The 19,219-nt window shown below is 43.5% G+C and overlaps 1 protein-coding gene across 1 annotated transcript in view; it reads left to right on the forward strand.

The window, feature by feature from the left end:
* Positions 1-8,562: 8,562 nt before the first annotated feature.
* Positions 8,563-19,219, forward strand: part of RSKR (ribosomal protein S6 kinase related) — a 28,175-nt gene continuing 17,518 nt past the window's right edge. The window contains exons 1-6 of the mRNA XM_077299431.1: positions 8,563-8,621; positions 9,988-10,236; positions 14,466-14,549; positions 14,632-14,700; positions 15,513-15,582; positions 15,820-15,927. Of these exons, the coding sequence (XP_077155546.1) occupies positions 8,595-8,621; positions 9,988-10,236; positions 14,466-14,549; positions 14,632-14,700; positions 15,513-15,582; positions 15,820-15,927 (607 nt within the window). The 5' untranslated portion in view covers positions 8,563-8,594. The remainder of the gene's footprint in view (positions 8,622-9,987; positions 10,237-14,465; positions 14,550-14,631; positions 14,701-15,512; positions 15,583-15,819; positions 15,928-19,219) is intronic.

The raw sequence follows: 19,219 nt of genomic DNA on the forward strand, positions 1-19,219 counted from the left end.
ATATATCTATCTATCAAGATAACAAACACCAAACAAACAATAAGACGGGGGAGATGACTCAAACCTGAGATTCTAAAGGGAACTGAGTCTGCAGTACTCAGTTCCTATTGCTTCTTGTCACGTGGTCCCTGTCTGACTTCCGTGCTCCGTACTTTACAAACCAATTATTCCCTACTTTGTCAAATTGCTCCCTAACTTACCGGTCCCCGTGCAGAGTCAATTACTCGATGTCACGGGGCAAAAAAAGAAAAACTATAAATTTAATTGGCCCAAACTGAGCCAATTGCTCCAAGTTTCAATGAGCCGCTACACAATTTATTATGCCCGAACTGAGCCGATTGCTCCAAGATTTACCGGGCCCCCCTAGGCCGAGTCAATTACTCCAGGTCCTAGTCTCTCTTGTACAGAACTGAAAATCTTATCACAGGCGACAACCGTATACCACAGACAAAAATTATTTTATTTTTTCTACACTTGCTTGCTTATCCTTCTCTATAAACAAACCTGTTTTTCCCGTCCTACCACATGCTTTTCTTTCTGTAAACACTTGCTTATTCTTTCCTAGAAACCTGTCCTGTTCCAAACACAATGCTTTTCCTAACTACCAGTCACCTCCTTCTGTAAAAACCTGTTTTTCCTGTTTTATCACTTGCCTCTAGCCCTCTGTAAACACTTGCTTTTTTTTTCTTTCTTAGAAACCTGCTTTGACTGTCCTTACACAATACTTCTCTTCTTTACTACCAGTCATCTCCCCTCTTCACAACATGTAACAGGCAGTAGGCAACTAGAACATGTGACGGTTCTTGCAATTAAATGACCAGCAGCGGAGAGACCCTTTCTGCCGTCTTACAGATACCAAGAAAACCGGACACGGTCAGGCAATCTGCACAGGATACCCCGAAGGACACAGGTAAAGACTACAGATTATAAAAATCAGCAGACTTACCGTGTTCTGTTAAGGAGTTGATCAGTCTCCAGGTTCGGGGTACTCAGTGCATCCAGCCGTTCCACTCGCCGGTTTTCAGGGTTCAGGGCTCTTCCTCTGCTGGCCCCAGGTTGGGCGGCCAAATATTAGGGTTGAACAATTAATATAATGTTCAATTCTCTAGTTGCCTACTCCTGGCCTAATGGATATTGATCATGTGCACTGAAGAAATACACCAGACACAGTCAGCTGTAACTCTCCTTGATCAATGTGTGGCTCAGCTCCAAGAAGAAATTTATTAGTCAAACACAATGTTATATATCTCCTGTAAGGGGGCTCGGTTAGCTCTAAAATGGGAGTGATCGGATGTATTCCATTGGTTAGTGGGTTGGGCATGAGCAAGTCCATGGGCGGATCCATGAGGTCATCAAGGTGGGTTGGTCCGTGAGGTCATCAGGGTGGGCGTCGCTGTGGGTGGATCCATGAGGTCATCAGGGTGGGCGTCATCTTGGATACCAGACCACACGGTCTGCTGAAACAGGAAATGGCGGCCATCTTCAGTGTCTTCATTGTTCATCTTGGATACCAGAGCACATGGCTCTGGTAGAGGAGATGGCAGCCATCTTAAGTGTCTTACTTTGTCTGAGGAAAACTTATGTAAGGTTAAACAATACATGTTATAGGTTGCTTCCCTCAATTACCTCATGTGTTGAGGTTAATTAAGTATTTGATCTTATGGCTCTCCTCAACATTCTCTGCCACCATCGCTACTCGAGTACATTCTGATATTAACGCCGCTAAAGGAAGCAAAATCGAATGGGGAAAAGCAGGGATTTGGTAGCTGCTTAAGGCTATGTGCACACTTTGCAGGGTCCTCTGCGGGTTCTCCCGCAGCGGATTTGATAAATCTGCAGGGCAAAACTGCTGCGGTTATCCCTGCAGATTTATCGCGGTTTGTTTTGCGGTTTCCGCTGCGGGATTACTCCTATACTATTGATGCTGCATATGCAGCAATATGCAGCATCAATAGTAATGTTAAAAATAATAAAAAATGGTTATATACTCACCCTCTGACGTCCCGATCTCCTCGGCGCTGCACGTGGCGGTCTGGTTCCAAAGATGCTGTGCGAGAAGGACCTTCGTGACGTCACGGTCATGTGACCGCGACGTCATCTCAGGCCCTGCTCGCACAGCAACCCTGCAACCAGCCGCGTGCAGCACTGAGAGGTGAGTATATCATTATTTTTTATTTTAATTCTTTTTTTTTTTTACACAAATATGGTTCCCAGGGCCTGGAGGAGAGTCTCCTCTCCTCCACCCCGGGTACCATCTGCACATTATCCGCTTACTTCCCGCATCGTGGGCACAGCCCCATGCGGGAAGTAAGCGGTTCAATGCATTCCTATGTGTGCAGAATCGCCGCGATTCTGCACAAAAGAAGTGACATGCTGCGGAATGTAAACCGCTGCGTTTCAGCGCGGTTTTTCCCGCAGCATGTGCACAGCGGATTGCGGTTTCTATAGGGTTTACATGTTACTGTAAACGCTATGGAAACTGCTGCGGACCCGCAGCGGCAGAAACGCAGCGGTTCCGTGGTAAAAACCGCTATGTGTGCACATAGCCTAAGACTAAAGTAACAGATTTGTAAATCACGGAAACCCTTTTAAGAGTCCTGATCTCAGACCATTGATCCACTTCTTTCAGCATCGAACTTCAGAAACATCTCTTCAGTAAGAATGAGCACATCACTAAGTGTTTTTTTTTTTTTTTTTTTTTCCCCAGCTAAAATATTTAAAGGGAATCTGTCAGCAGTCTTTTCTGCCTTAGAATGCTGAGCCCTGTTTAACGCCACCTACACCACAGATTGGCAGATTTCTGTGTACACTGTATAATGACAAAAGCTGGGGGCAGGATTACACAAAGCAGTTGACTAGGAGGCACGAGATAGCTAGTCCTGTAGTGATAATCTGCTGAGAAAACATTGATTTTATTGAAACTAAAACACACAACCTAGTAAGTGACACATTACTTACATCATGCTCTCAGATTACATAGCAAAAACCTGCTGACAGATTCCCTGTGGAGTGAAATGTACCTAAAGACATTTATAAAGAAAGCAAAAGAAATCCGCTCACCACTAATGTTCTGGAAGCTAGCAGGGTGAATGAATATCTGCTTGGCTCAGCAGACCTGTAATCGGGGGACACAACATTAATCCATCAACAAAGGAAAGCTCCATTAAAACTTAACTTTTATTAGTTAAATTAGTTTAAATTATTATTTAATTTATTATTATTATTAATAATTATTAAATTATATAAATTAGTTTTATTAGTTAAATAAGTAAAACCTGGTATCCAAACAGAAACCACAGATACGGTCACCAGGCCTCTGCAGTTATGGCTTATTCATGACCTGGCGTATCTGTGGTTTTGTCAAGGTGAAAATATATTTTCTTATATACCTTTTGTACTTTTATATATCTTATACTGTGAAACAATAAGTTTTCCCTTGCTAATGCAAATGTAACTGTATTAAAGATGGCTGCCAGTGTTCATTCTTCACTTCAGTTTAGAATCTGAAAGGTTAAAGTTTCATTTCTTCTGAAATTGAAACTTGGAAATAGAAAGAAGAGGAGGAATCCACCAGGAGACGTCCGACGAATCAGAAGGACTGAGCACTAGACGTATACTGCTTAAACCCCGCCTATTGCATTCCTTTTTAGTACCGTGTATTTGGAAAATAAAGTTCAGTTGCTATGACCGTGGCTGACACATATAGTCACATGAGCATGCACTGAGATTGAACCAGCTACCTGTCTGACTCATTCTTACCCGGTACCACATGCTTATAGTTTAATTTGGAATGACTGGTGAATGAGGGTATATTGTCGTTACGACCCCGACAGTTTCTGTATAGATGCCATATAATTATTTTTAAGAAAAAAAAGTCAAGTTTTAATGGAGCTTTGTTTTGGTGCAGGTTTAATATTTTGTTTTTAAGAACATTAGTGACTTTATAAACCAGTGTTGGATGTTACATTTGATGGAATTCCAAGCCCGTGGCATTATTTTGCCCACAAAGTAAGGCTATGTTCCCACAGCGTTTTAACATACGTTCAGTGGCTCTATTGGGGCTTACGTCTGAAGCACAGCAGAACAGAATTCAGGCGTAAGTACTGATGGGGCCATTGACTGTAGTGATGCAGACTGAGTCACGGTGGGGTCTGTCGGATTTACTTTTCAGCCCTATAATTGAGGTGGGCAGCAAGACCCGTAAACGGTCTTCATTAGCTCCCATATCAGAGAGCAGTTTTACCTGCACTTATTCTCTCTCTCAGTTGATTTGTCGCCTTTATTCAAAATTCAAGCCTTTTATAAAGCGTCCTGATCAGTAATGTCTGTATGTGGTTGTTTCCTGAAGAAGTGGCTGTCGCGTTGAATCAAAACCACAATAATCGGCAGTGAGGGATGTATCCTCAAATTCTGAAATGAGGAAAATAAGGGTGGAAACAGAACACACCGGAATAATTAAAAAATCATAATCTTTATTGAAATTCCTTTAAAAATAAAGATTTTGTGTTGTGTTTTTTTTTTTTTTATTATTCCGGTGTGTTGAGCGGGTTCCACCCTTATTTTCCTCATTTCACTACACTGCTGTGCAGCAGCGGGGACGCCCTGCTCCTCCCAGATTGGAATAGCATCTCAGGAGTGAGCTGAATTTTTTCCTTATTATTCATCCTCAAATTCTCCAGATCCTGATAGTCTTCATTTTTGACAACCCGTGAATTTGCAGCAGCTGAACATCAACTCAAAACGCATAATACTACGGATGAGGATAGCACAATCTGATAAAAATACTTCTGTTTGTTGGATAAGACCCTATTGGCACTTCTCCCCAGTGGGTTACATCTTTCTCTTGGCAGATAGTTCCTAACACCCTGCCCGTTGTGCCGCCACCAATCTCGGCCAGCAAAGAACGGTCACAGACGTGTTCCTGCCAGCGACCTAGTGGCTTTCATTGATGTCACATCGACAGAGCAGCAGCTTCGGTTCTATGGACGGGGCGTGACTGCCGATGTCATGCTGATTGACAGCTGGCTCCCCGCAGGTAGACAATCGGCATGACATCAGCAGTCACGTCCTGTTGATGGAGCAGCCTGGCAGAGCTGCTCTGTTGACGTTGAGCAGCTGAATTCCCAGCAGGAGCTGTCAATGACTGCTCTGTGGTGGCGCCGGGTAGAACATACAGGTAGTTAGCAACTATCTATCTGCCTGTTAAATTGTAGGCATATAGTAAAATAAAGGGTTGATCCAGGACTTTTCTTTAAGTATTTTTTTTATAAATAATTTTGTCCCCGTGGAACATTATGGAACTTTGCAAATCACATTATTAAGATATTTGTCTTCATTTCGTCTGCAAAATTTACATGCAAGTGGCTCTCAAACCCTTGCTTTTCCATAGCCTATTTGCCTGAAATTTTAGCAGAAATCATTTGGAGTACAGCTGATGACAGTGAAATGGTCAGCGCCTGCCTCCTCCTCTGAGTGTCCTGCTTACAACTGCGTACACGGTCATATACCACGGCCATGTGCTATCTGGTGTTTTGAGATGGCATTCGGCCCAATGTTATACTATGGGGCAGTGTATTTTTTCGGCATGAGAAAACAATCGCAGCATGCGGCGAGTGTGCCAATAACCTGATCGCATGCACTCATACAAGTGCGTGTGAAACATCGGACTGCACTCTTAGGTCATCCAAGTGCAGTCCCATGTACTCCCAAAGAGACAATGGAGAAGATTGAGCAATTCAATTCTCCTTCTCCACCTGTGATACGATTCTCTCATGCGAGGGAATCGTATCACAGTAAGATGACACGCGGATCAAAGTCTGACAGAATTTGAGCAGAATGTCATTAGCTTAACCGCTCTGATCTCCAGAATCCCGGAGTGTCTATCAGCCATATCCTCCTTCTCCTCTCGCTTCCTCAAACTCAATGTGGACAAATATCAACTCATCATCTTTCCTCCATCTCATAGATCTTCCATACCTGACCTATCTATCGCAATTACATCACGCTTTCCCCCGTACCGGAAGTCCGCTGCCTCGGAGTAACCCTTGACTCTGCCCTGTCCTTCAAACCGCACATCCAAGCTCTCTCCACCTCCTGTCGCTTTCAGCTCAAAAATATCTCCAGAATCCGTCCTTTCCTCAACCGTCAATCTACTAAAATGCTTGTGCATGCCCTCATCTCCCGCCTTGACTACTGCAACATCCTCCTCTGTGGCTTCTCTGCTAACACCCTTGCACCTCTCCAGTCCATCCTTAACTCTGCTGCCCGACTAATCCATCTCTCTCCTCGTTACTCCTCCGCTTCCCCCCTCTGCAAATCTCTTCACTGGCTCCCATTCCCTCAGCGTATCCAGTTCAAATTACTAATACTGACCTACAAAGCCATCCATAACCTGTCTCCTCCATATATCTCTGAACTAATCTCCCAATATTTTCCCTCACGTAATCTCCGATCTTCTCTCTCCTCCACACTTATCCGCTCCTCACCCAACCGCCTCCAAGACTTCTCCAGAATATCCCCCATCCTCTGGAATTCTCTGCCCCAACACATCCGACTAGCAGCCACATTCGGATCCTTCAGATGGAACCTGAAAACCCATCTCTTCAGGAAGCCTACAGCCTGCACTGACCCCGCTGCCTCTGCAGCGCCCCAGAGTCCTGGTCGTTGCAGTAGCATGGTTCAGCCACTAAGGGGGGCCATGCTGCGTTCGATGGCACGGAAGGAGTTCTCTGAGCAGGTATCACAGTCACCAATACATTTCACAGCTGGGCCTCCGGGGGGAGCTAAGGGTGCTATTCATTAGGCCACTCCCCACCATAGTGGGTAAACTGGGGGTCAGGCAGGAAGTTAGGGAGAACGCTGACGGGATTGAACGGAGCAACACCTGGTGGCAGAGGGTGTTGTGAAGGGAGAGACTGTAGGGTCTCTGCCAGGGGTGGGATCCTGGCAGAGGCTTGGCATGGAAAGAACGTAAAGGGACCGTGCCTGCTCAGCATAGCGGCGGTGCCCAAGGAAGGACTAAGAAGCGAGATAGATTGTGCTGAGTGAGAAATGAAATCAAGCGAAAGGAGATACCAGTGAGGGTTGTGCTGAAAGAGGCAGCACCTTACTGAGGCGCACTACCGGTGGCCGGAACGCCGAGGAGGTAAAGAGTTTCAAGCCATACCTCAGACCTACGGCAGGGCAGTTAGCTTGAGGCGGACTGTCTCACGCATCACCCAGGAGGGCAAAGGGGGGTACCAACAGGAGAGGGGCGCAGATAGAGTCCCGGAAGATCTCCGAGCCTCCCCGTCATACGGGTGCGTTCCTACCATAGTATCTGGAGGGACGAGGAAGATCATTGCGAATTAAGTTGTTGTGAGGGAACACGAGAAACAGACACAACAGTTGTGGGGTACTTTCCGTAAGCACAGCAGGGAAGGACTGCAACACATAGCGCTAGAAGGAAGGCACCGATTTCCACCTGCAAGGAGAGCTCTGGAAGTGCCATTGGACCGGCCGGACTTGCGCAGCCTGGTGAGCCGTATTCCGGACTGAGGACCCAGAGAGCTTCAGTAAAGAGGTAAAGAGACTGCAACCTGGTGTCCTCGTTATTTACCGCGACCTGCACCCCACAACTGCACCGCTACAACATCACTTATTGCACCGGACGTCCCCCACTGACAGACAGGGCCACGGACCGGGTCTAGCTACCGTGACAACCCCAGGACTGAGACCTAGAGGCCCGGCTCCGGGTACCCCTCGGCCCTGCGGCGGTGTGGGGGCGCTCCACCTCCTCACCACTACTGAAGCTACCGCCTCACCAACAGCGGAGCTGCTGCAACCCTCAACCTATTGTCTCCTTCCCCACCATCCTGAAGAATGTAAGCCCGCAAGGGCAGGGTCCTCGCCCCTCTGTATCAGTCTGTCATTGTTAGTTTGCTTACTGTAAGTGATATCTGTAATTAGTATGTAACCCCTTCTCATGTACAGCACCATGGAATCAAGGGTGTTATATAAATAAATAATAATCGATGGCCGGGGCCTTATCAGAACAATCTCCTGCAGCAACGTATCCCCAAAGTTATTGAGGTACAGATGCTGACGCTTTCACTGCCATCATCTGTACTCCAAATAAGTACATACTGATATCCATGCAGCTAAATACAGTAGACTTGGGAAAAGCGGGGGGTTGGATACCATTTTTTTTTAATTAAAATCACTTTACAAAAATGTAGACAGATACACTAATAAAGTGTTTTGTAAAATTTCATAACTTTTCATGCTGGAGAAACTTATAAAAAAAAACAACAAAAAAAACAAACACATTTAGTTACTTTTTAATTGTCCATCATTTAACAAAAAAGGAATTATTGATTCCAAGAAATCAATATGTTATGATATCCAGATATCTATGTGGAGTGCACTCATGAATTATAAATCTCGAGGGATGCATAAGTAATGACCAGCGCTTAGGAAAAGATTAAAGTTGTTTGTCAAACTAAAGCGGATTAGCCGCTCACGTGACCCAACACACAGATCACAAAATGTCCTGGGGGGGGGGGTATGACCACACATCCATCCATCCAAGCATGTAAACTGACCTGAGTAATGAAATGGGAGCCGCGAGCAGTGACACAAAGGTAGGAGAACAACACAGAATTCTAACTTTGAGACATATTGCTTGTTATTTTTTTTTATAAAACTACACCAATCTCCTTAATCCCAAATTAAGGCCCCAAAAGCAAATTTTAGAAACCAACACCTAGTGATTGAGCTTTTTTTTTTCTTTTTAGAAAGGGCTAAAAACATCTTTAGTGAGCAAAATTAAAAGGAACATGTATAAACCATGTATAGATATAACAAATGTTTGTTACAATAAAAGTAGGAAAGGAATACACAAGAACAGGAAAAGAAGGGGTGGGTAAACCTGGATAAACAAATAGTATTTTTCAAATCATCGGCATTACAAAGTTAAATGGAATACTCGTATGTGATATGCATAAAACCAGCGTATGTGACATGCAGGTCCGACTACAAATGCATATCATGGGGCCACATACAATTATTGATGTCCTTTGGTTATATAGTATCTCCTAAGGTGCAAATGCAAATAAGGTAAAGGGCATGTGCATCCAGGTAAATAGTCACCTGGAAGTATAAGCATATACATATATGGCTCACCTGAAAATAATCAGTGAATCACCAAAGGGAGAACAAAAAAATAAACTATGGCAAATGAAGGTGCTTAGTCACTACTAACAACATACGGTTACATGTAGTATAATAAGGACCCAGCCATGGTAATCATATATAGACCAACCAGTGTAGTGCAATATGCAGAGATAAATAACAAAGGTATATTACCAGACATACAGGTACCAATCACACCCGACGCGCGTTTCGCTTGAATGGATTCGTCCAGACCCCTTTACCTTTTTTGCATTTGCACTTTAGATGATAACATTATTGATGTCTTTTGGTTATATACAATAGTATGTGGCCATGATATGCATTTGTAGCTGTACCTGCATGTTACATACTCGTACTCTGGTTTTATGCATATTACATACGAGTATTCCATTTAACTTTGTAATGCAGATGTTTTGAAAAATACTATTTGTATATCCAGGTTTACCCGCCCCCTCTTTTCCTGTTCTTGTGTATCCCCCTTCTACTTTTATTGTAACATAAATTTGGTCTTATCTCTATCCATGGTTTATACATGTTCCTTTTAATTGTGTTCAATAAAGATTCTAAAACATCTTTATTGAACATCCTTTCTTAAAAAAGCTTGATCTCTCTAAGTGTTGTTTTCTTAATGTTGAAACTGATTATTACAAAATCCAGATGTTCCCTAGCTGCGCCAATGTTTGAGAATCTGACGAGAGAATTCCTGAAAATATGATTGATCTGTACAAAGTGGAAGGTTCAGTGTGTGCCGTCATCTAGGGCTAGCCGTGGGGATGGTAGTGACCATTTTCTATGATGTCCCTTCTTGTACTGCAGAGTTCCACTTCTTTTTCACCCAATCTATGGGTTCCTGCCTGGAAAGGTTTTTGGAATGGGGAAATCCAGACTTCATCACGACTGAGCCAGCTGTGGGACGCTGGACGTACAGTAAAGAACAGGCTTAAGACGGTGCATCAGACTAGCCCACCGGAAGAGAACGTGGCCGAGCGGAGTCTCCCGCAATGTATATCCTTATTCCTGCCGGAGTTCCCAGTTTGGCCTCCTACTGCACAGCCAGAGTTAAAGGTCTTTATGATATGTAAATGTGATTAAGCATTTATTGTTTAAAGGGATTTGCAAGACTTTGATATCAATCCTTTGGTTAGGTCATTGACATCAGAATGGATTCTACCCCTGCCCGCCCAGCCGTCATCTGTTGGCACAGAGAGTGTGCATAGATGCAACAGCACCGCTCCATACACTGCTTAGGGTGCTTTCACACTTCCGTCGGACGTACCGACGGACGTTGTGCTAAATTTAACACAACGTGGGCAGCGGATGCAGTCTTACAACGCATCCGCTGCCCAGTGTGATGAGCGGGGAGGAGGGGGCAGAGTTCCGGCCGAGCATGCGCGGTCGGAAAAAGCGGAACCAACAGACAAAAAACGTTACATTGAACTTTTTATGTGCGTCGCGTCCGCCAAAACACGACGCATCCGTCGCACGATGGATGCGACGTGCGCCAATCTGTCGCGATCCGTCGCTTATTCAAGTCTATGGGCAAAAAAACGCATCCTGCAAGCACATTTGCAGGATCCGTTTTTTGCCCATAGCGACGGATTGCGACGGACAAAAAAAGACGGAAGTGTTAAAGTACCCTTAGTGGCCATTCTCGTGTATTGGAGCTCAGTACTCATTCCCTTCAATAGGAGCTGAGCTGCAGTACCCTATAATGGCCACTACACAGAGTCTGGAGCTGTGCTCTTCAGGCTGATTAGAGCTGCTGACAGCTGATTGGTGGACTACTAATTGGACCTTCACTGATCGGGTATTGACGACTTGTCCTAGGGTCACACCAGCGTTTTTTCTCTCATTCGAATCAGGGGCAATTATGCTAATCACATCCTGATCAAATGGTATGATTCGATTTCTTGGATGAAGATATGTAAAACATTTTTTTCTTTCTTCACAGTCCATGAAAGTCAGACTGCACTCCGATGTTATCCAAGTGCAGTCTGATGTTCTCCACAGACTCATTGACTTGCATGGGCGAGTGCGATCGGATGCGAATTGTGCACACTGCTATTTTTTTCCTAGGGCAAACTCCATCCAAGGAAGAAATCAGACATGTGTACAGCCCCATAGAATAACATCGGTCTGACTGTGATCCGTTGTTTTGTCAGATCGCACCCAGACCGACAATAATATATAGTCGTCTGCACAAGCCCTAAGGATAGGTCATCAGTATCAAAGTCCTGGACAACCCCTTTAACATCTGAACATTGATTTCCACACCATCCATAGAGTTTATAGAGTGCATAGCTCCTGCTCATCAGGGAACTGAGGGCGTGGAGGCACTGGGGATTAGGGTCCCGAGCTCCACTGTCTTGGGTGGGTGAGAATAATCAAACCCCCCAATGGTCCTCTTGAATACCTTTTAATTTGATTCACCGAATCACCGTTTAATTTGAAGTACTGCACCTTTTTCACTTGGTTTTGTTTTCTTACCCTTTTAAACATCTCTGCTTGCTGTCAGTACATAGAAAAAAAGACATTACAGAGGCGTAGAAAATGCGTCCACATCTCAGGGGAACTCAGTCTGATTGTTCTTTGTATCATCCCTTGGTCTATTGACGAAAGTAGGTTTTCAGCCTATAGATCAGAGGTGAGGAGCATTTTTTATTTGCCTGGAGCCATTTACATATTTCTACCATCATTCGTTGGCTGTAAAAAAAAAATATCTATTTGATATTTATTCTGCTGTATTTGGTCAAACAATTAACTCACTCCTAATGTGATGTCAGAGGCATCACAAACAGTTAGAAACCGACTCCATGAGGATGGTCTGAGTGCTCGACGTCCACAGATGAAGGTTGGGCCCACAGTCCAACACCATTCAGGACGCTTGCCATTTGCCACAGAACACCAGGATTGGCAAATTCGCCACTGGTGCCCTGTACTCTTCATAGATGAAAGCAGGTTCACACTGATCACATGTGACAGATGTTACAGAGTCTGGAGACGCCGTGGAGAGCGATCTGCTGCCTGCAACATCCTTCAGCATGACCGGTTAGGCAGTGGGTCAGTAATGGTGTGGGGGGGCATTTCTTTGGAGGACCACACAGCCCTCCATGTGCTCGCCAGAGGTAGCCTGACTGCTATTAGGTACCGAGATGAGATCCTCAGACCCCTTGTGAGACCATATGCTGGTGCGGTTGGCCCTGGGTTCCTCCTAATGCAGGACAATGCCAGACCTCATGTGGCTGGAGTGTGTCAGCAGTTCTTGCAAGATGAAGACATTGAAGCTATGGACTGGCCCGCATGTTCCCTAGTCCTGAATTCGATTGAACACATCTAGGACATCATGTCTCGCACCATCCACCAATGTCACGTTGTACCACAGACTGTCCAGGAGTTGGCGGATGCTTTAGTCCAGGTCTGGGAGGAGATCCCTCAAGAGACCATCCGCTGCCTCATCAGGAGCATACCCAGGCATTGTAGGGAGGTCATACAGGCACGTGGAGGCCACACACACTACTAAGCATCATTTCCTTGGCTTGAGGCATTTCCACTGAAGTTGGATCAGCCTGTAACTTAATTTTCCACTTTGATTTTGAGCATCATTCCAACTCCAGACCTCTGTGGGATATTTGTTGTGATTTACGTTGATAATTTTTAGGTTTTATTGTTCTCAACACATTCCACTAAGTAATTAATAAAGATTTACAACTGGAATATTTCATTCAGTGATATCTAGGATGTGGGATTTTAGTGTTCCCTTTATTTTTTCCAGCAGTCTATATGTATCACAGGAGGGGCTAAGGGCATGGATGCATCACAGGAGGGGTGGCTGGGGACATATGGACGTCACAGGAGACGCTGGGGGCAAATATGCATCACAGGCGAGGCTGGGGACATATGGAGGTCACAGGAGACGCTGGGGCAAATATGCATCACAGGCGAGGCTGGGGACATATAGACATTGCAGGAGACGCTGGAGCATATTTATATGCATCACAATAGGGGCTAAGGGCAAATATGCATCACAGGCAATGCTGGGGACATATAAACATCACAAGACAGGCTGAGGCTACCACTGCTGTCATCTGTCATCGTCGCCGGTGGGGCTGGAGCACAGAGCGCGCTGACTCCAAGGTACGTCAGCATCTTCAGTGCACACGCTGTAGCATTCTGTACTGAACACTGCGTAGGCGTGCTCATAGTCTCCGGAGCAATTAACGGGCCTATGATCAGCAAAATGCGCTCACTGGCCCAAGCACTACGGTCCCCATGTATCTGCCGGGAGCTGGATAAAAGGACCACAAACAGCCCAGGGGCTGGAGGCCCACCACTAGGGATGATTGAACAGCTTTGGATAATAGCTTATAAGAATAGCTATAGCGCTTACCGAATACCTGCATCGGGAACCCAGATACCTTGAGCTCCCGATAATCAGCCCTTCGGCTCCGCAGCTGCATGTGTCACGGCTGTGTGACAGTCACAACACACAGGCTCTCCATGCATGTGTTGTGACTGTCACACAGCTGCGGTGCCGAACAGCTGATTATTGGGGGCGCTCCAGGTATCCGGGTTCCCGATGCAGCTATTTGGGAAGTGCTATAGCTATTCGGATAAGCTATTATCCGAAGCTATTCGCTCATCCCTACTCACCACCCCTGCTAGAGATGTAAACTAGAATATCCCCACTCTCTGACAGCAAACTGACATACAATAGGGAATTGAAACACAAAGAATTCAACTTATTGTTGCATTTGTGCCTGTTTTTTTGTTGAGTTTTTGGTGCTTTTAGCCTCTTTCATTTGTGCAACATTCATCCTTTTATGTGTCCTCCTGTGTTTTGTCTTGTTTTTTTGTGTGTGTTTTTTTTAATTCATTATTATGGGCAGAGATTCGGGTTTCCAGATGTTTTTTGTCTGATTCTTCATTTGCAACTTAAAAAAAAAAAAAATCACGATATCAGTCTCAAATGTACTCCAATATCCCTCCTTGAGTAATTTTACATGAGCCAGATAATTTGGCTAAATTTTTATGCAATTTTGCGAAACTCGTGACTTTTTGACTATGAGCAAATTTCACGAACTATATGCGCCATTTTTAAGAATTTGGTGCGAAAAAAGGACCGTAAATATTCCATATGAAAACTCTGCAAATGATGAATGAAAGTAATTGAAAAATTTTATGACTTTCCTATAATCCGTAAACAAAAAAAATGACTTATAGGGGTAATCTCACAAACCACCTATTTAGTTTTGTAACTCCTTTCTGTGAAATAACCAATATTTCATGTGTTATAGATTTTAGGTTGTGTTGCTAAAGGATCCCTTGGTCCAGTACTCAAAGTATTAAACTGCACCGAGCAAAAGATCTTTGCCTTAAAGGTGAGACATCAATTTTCACATTTTCCAAATGTTTTATCACCTAGATGTTCATGGATGATACATGAACTTATGTTATTCTCAGGTATTACCCAAAGGGGAGATTCTCCAACGCAACACCCTGAAACAATGTAAAGAAGAGGTCAGCATACAGGTACGACTGCTCCTCTGGGTGGAGGGAACCAAGTATAGAATGGGAGATCAAACAATATCCTATTTTAGTATTAAGGTCACATTGCTGAAGTCTGTGACCGCCACTGATTTCTAGAAGAAAAGTCTCTAAATAATGTGGTTGAGAGATTAAAAGGATTATTCAATGAACCACACTTAACACTCATCCATAGGAGATAAAAGTTTAATCGATTGTTGTCTAATTTTTAGAACTCCAATTGATACCGAGAATGGGGGTTCCATGTCCCGCGATTGAATGAAGCAGTAGTGATCATGTGTGATCACCCCTCTATCCTTGTTTGTATCTATATTTACTTACTGAGAATTTATTCTTTTTTTTGTGTGTGTGGGGGGGGGAATTAAGCACTACATGGAAAACACAATGGCACAATAGAGAAAAAAAACAATACAGCCACATGGTGTAGCCACTTTTAGCAATCCTTTATTTGAAGGGTCACCTGAAAAAAAAAAAAAACAATTTTGCAGGTTGCCTCATTTCTTGCACCTCCATTTCTTGGCTACCATTGAAATCAATAAGCTATCCATCTAACGCACGGACACAATGGGTTCTCCAGAGAGACAGATACTCTTTGTAGCCACTGTCCGCTTTGGGTGATGCCATAGTGATACCAAAATGTCATAATAGGATTTTCTAAACCCAAGAACACATAATATATTATTTTATATGTATTATGTTGCTGAATATTTCTACTGCATTTCTGTAAGATTCTGTGCTTGACACTTTGATGCTTTTGCCCTTTGGAGCAGAGATAACAAGTTTGTCTTTTGTACCAGAGGCAGGTAAAGCATCCATTCATCCAGTGTCTTGGAGAGAGCTGGCAGGGACAGCGCCATCTTTTCATCAGTGAGTGCCATATTTGCAGTCTGGCTATTAGAAAAAAAATTACAGTTTAATTTCATAAATCATGTTAATTTTACCCTTTAGTGCGCTGAAGAATTCTGTGTATTTGCATTAGTGCAATTACTAAAGTTTGTACCCAATGTCGTATTTATTAAATGAATTAGTAGTAATTATTAATAACATTTCAAATATATATTCTAACACTGATTTGGGACATGACGTTCTGTGTCTTTGTGACAGTGTGCAACTACTGTAGCTACGGGGACTTGTATTCCTTATGGATGTCTGCCAAGTACATTGATGAAGACACTATAAGGTTATTTGCTGCGGAACTGGTGTCTGTTTTAGGTAAGTTTTATAGTCTGCACATAGGAAGTAGTAAAGGGGCACAATACTGGTAATTGTCCAGCGCCCCCTAGAAAAAGGATTGATTCCCTTCCTATGCCTTGTAGGAAAAAATGGCATTACACAATGAGGTGGATTTTTATGATGGTGATTGTGCCCCCCAAAATTTTCCAATTGCAACACTTTATTGTAGTAAATGCCTAAGCAAAATGTATCAATGTTTCTTCCAATTTATTACACCACTTTACTACTTATGCCAAAACTTTTAAATGTCAGGAAGAACATAAGTGGTGAACCTTTTTAGGCTTGAAAAATGACTTATGAGTGAATTCTACGCAAAAGTCACAAAAAAGTGTCCTACACTAGACAGGTGATGGCTCTCTTAAAGTTGTGGAACAAATACATTTACAGTACAGACCAAAAGTTTGGACACACCTTCTCATTTTTCTGTATTTTCATGACTATGAAAATTGTAAATTCACACTGAAGGCATCAAAACTATGAATTAACACATGTGGAATTATATACTTAACAAAAAAGTATGCCACTCTTCGCATTCTCTTGATGAGCTTCAAGAGGTACTCACTGGAAATGGTCTTCCAACAATCTTGAAGGAGTTCCCAGAGATGCTTAGCACTTGTTGGCCCTTTTGCCTTCACTCTGCGGTCCAGCTCACCCCAAACCATCTCGATTGGGTTCAGGTCTGGTGACTGTGGAGGCCAGGTCATCTGGCGTAGCACCCCATCACTCTCCTTCTTGGTCAAATAGCCCTTTCACAGCCTGGAGGTGTGTTTGGGGTCATTGTCCTATTGAAAAATAAATGATGGTCCAACTAAACGCAAACCGGATGGAATAGCATGCCGCTGCAAGATGCTGTGGTAGCCATGCTAGTTCAGTATGCCTTCAATTTTGAATAAATCCCCAACAGTGTCACCAGCAAAGCACCCCCACACCATCACACCTCCTCCTCCATGCTTCATGTTGGGAACCAGGCATGTAGAGTCCATCCGTTCACCTTTTCTGCATCGCACAAAGACACGGTGGTTGGAACCAAAGATCTCAAATTTAGACTCATCAGAACAAAGCACAGATTTCTACTGATCTAATGTCCATTCCTTGTGTTCTTTAGACCAAACAAGTCTCTTCTGCTTGTTGCCTGTCCTTAGCAGTGGTTTCCTAGCAGCTACTTTACCATGAAGGCCTGCTGCACAAAGTCTTTTCTTAACAGTTGTTGTAGAGATGTGTCTGCCGCTAGAACTCTGTGTGGCATTGACCTGGTCTCTACACTATGTTCCAAATTATTATGCAAATTACATTTTTCTCAGATTTTCCTAAAAGGTCGGGGCAAATGACAGTCAGTCTAATAAAAGTCATCACCCGTTAGATTATACATTGAATTTTATTGAGAAACCTCCCAATGATAACAGTATAATCTCCAAAATGAATAAAAACTCAAAATGCACTGTTCCAAATTATTATGCACAGTAGAATTTCTAAACATTTGATATGTTTTAAAGAACTGAAAATGCTCAATTGTGGAATTTGCAGCATTAGGAGGTCACATTCACTGAACAAAAATGCTATTTAACTCCAAAACATCCTAACAGGCCAAGTTACATGTTAACATAGGACCCTTCTTTGATATCACCTTCACAATTCTTGGATCCATTAAACTTGTGAATTTTTGGAGAGTTTCTGCTTGTATTTCTTTGCATGAAGTCAGAATTGCCTCCCAGAGCTGCTGTTTTGGTGTGAACTGCCTCCCACCCTCATAGATCTTTTGCTTGATGATACTCCAAAGGTTCTCTATAGGGTTGAGGTTAGGGGAAGATGGTGGCCACACCATGAGTTTATCTCCTTTTATGCCCATAGCAGCCAATGACTCAGAGGTTTTCTTTGCAGCTTCAGATGGTGCGTTGTCATGCATGAAGAAGATTTTACTCCTGAAGGCACGTTTCTCCCTTTTATACCATGGAAGAAAGTTGTCAGTCAGAAACTTTATGTACTTTGCAGAGGTCAATTTCACACCTTTAGGAACCTTAAAGGGCCCTACCAGCTGTTTCCCCATGATTCCGGCCCAAAACATGACTCCTCCACTCCTTGCTGACATCGCAGCCTTGTTGGGACATGGTGGCCATCCACTACTCCATCCATCTGGACCATCCACAGTTGCTCGACACTCATCAGTAAACAAGATTGTTGGAAAATTAGTCTTCATGTATGTCTGGGCCCACTACAACCGTTTCTGCTTGTGAAAACTGTTTAGCGGTGGCCGAATAGTAGGTTTATGCACCACAGCAAGCCTTTGAAGGATCCTACACCTTGAAGTTCGAGGGACTCCAGAGGCACCAGCAGCTTCAAATATCTGTTTGCTGGTTTGTAATGGCTTTTTAACAGCTGCTCTCTTAATCCGATTAACTTGACAGGCAAAAACCTTCCTCATTCTGCCTTTATCAGCACGAACACGTCTGTGCTCAGATTCAGCCACAAATCTCTTCACAGTATGATGATCACGCTTAAGTTTTCGGGAAATATCTATTGTTTTCATCCCTTGACCAAGGCATTGAACTATTTGATGCTTTTCAGGAAGAGAGAGATCCTTTTTATTTCCGATATTGCTTGAAACCTGTGACCTGCTTAATAATGTGGAACATCATTTTTAAGTAGTTTTCCTTTAATTAGAATCACCTGGAAAACTAATTATCACATGTGTTTCAGATTGATTTCAGTGATCCATTGAGCCCTGAGACACAATACCATCCACGAGTTTATTTGAAAAACAAAACAATTAAATCTTTACGACACTGAAATCCAATTTGCATAATAATTTGGAACACAGTGTAATCTGAGCTGCTGTTAACCTGCGATTTCTGAGGCTTGTGACTCGGATAAACTTATCCTCAGAAGCAGAGGTGACTCTTGGTCTTCCTTTCCTGGGGCGGTCCTCATGTGAGCCAGTTTCTTTGTAGCGCTTGATGGACAACTGCACTTGGGGACACTTTCAAAGTTTTCCCAATTTTTCGAACTGACTAACCATCATTTCTTAAAGTAATGATGGCCACTCGTTTTTCTTTACTTAGCTGCTTTTTTCTTGCCGTAACACAAATTCTAACAGTCTATTCAGTAGGACTGTGTATCCACCAGACTTCTGCTCAACACAACTGATGGTCCCAACCCCATTTATAAGGCAAGAAATCCCACTTATTAAACCTGACAGGGCACACCTGTGAAGTGAAAACCATTCCCGGTGACTACCTCTTGAAGCTCATCAAGAGAATGCCAAGAGTGTGCAAAG

The sequence above is a fragment of the Ranitomeya variabilis genome, chromosome 3, assembly GCF_051348905.1.
Source record: "Ranitomeya variabilis isolate aRanVar5 chromosome 3, aRanVar5.hap1, whole genome shotgun sequence".
NCBI classification, from domain to species: domain Eukaryota; kingdom Metazoa; phylum Chordata; class Amphibia; order Anura; family Dendrobatidae; genus Ranitomeya; species Ranitomeya variabilis.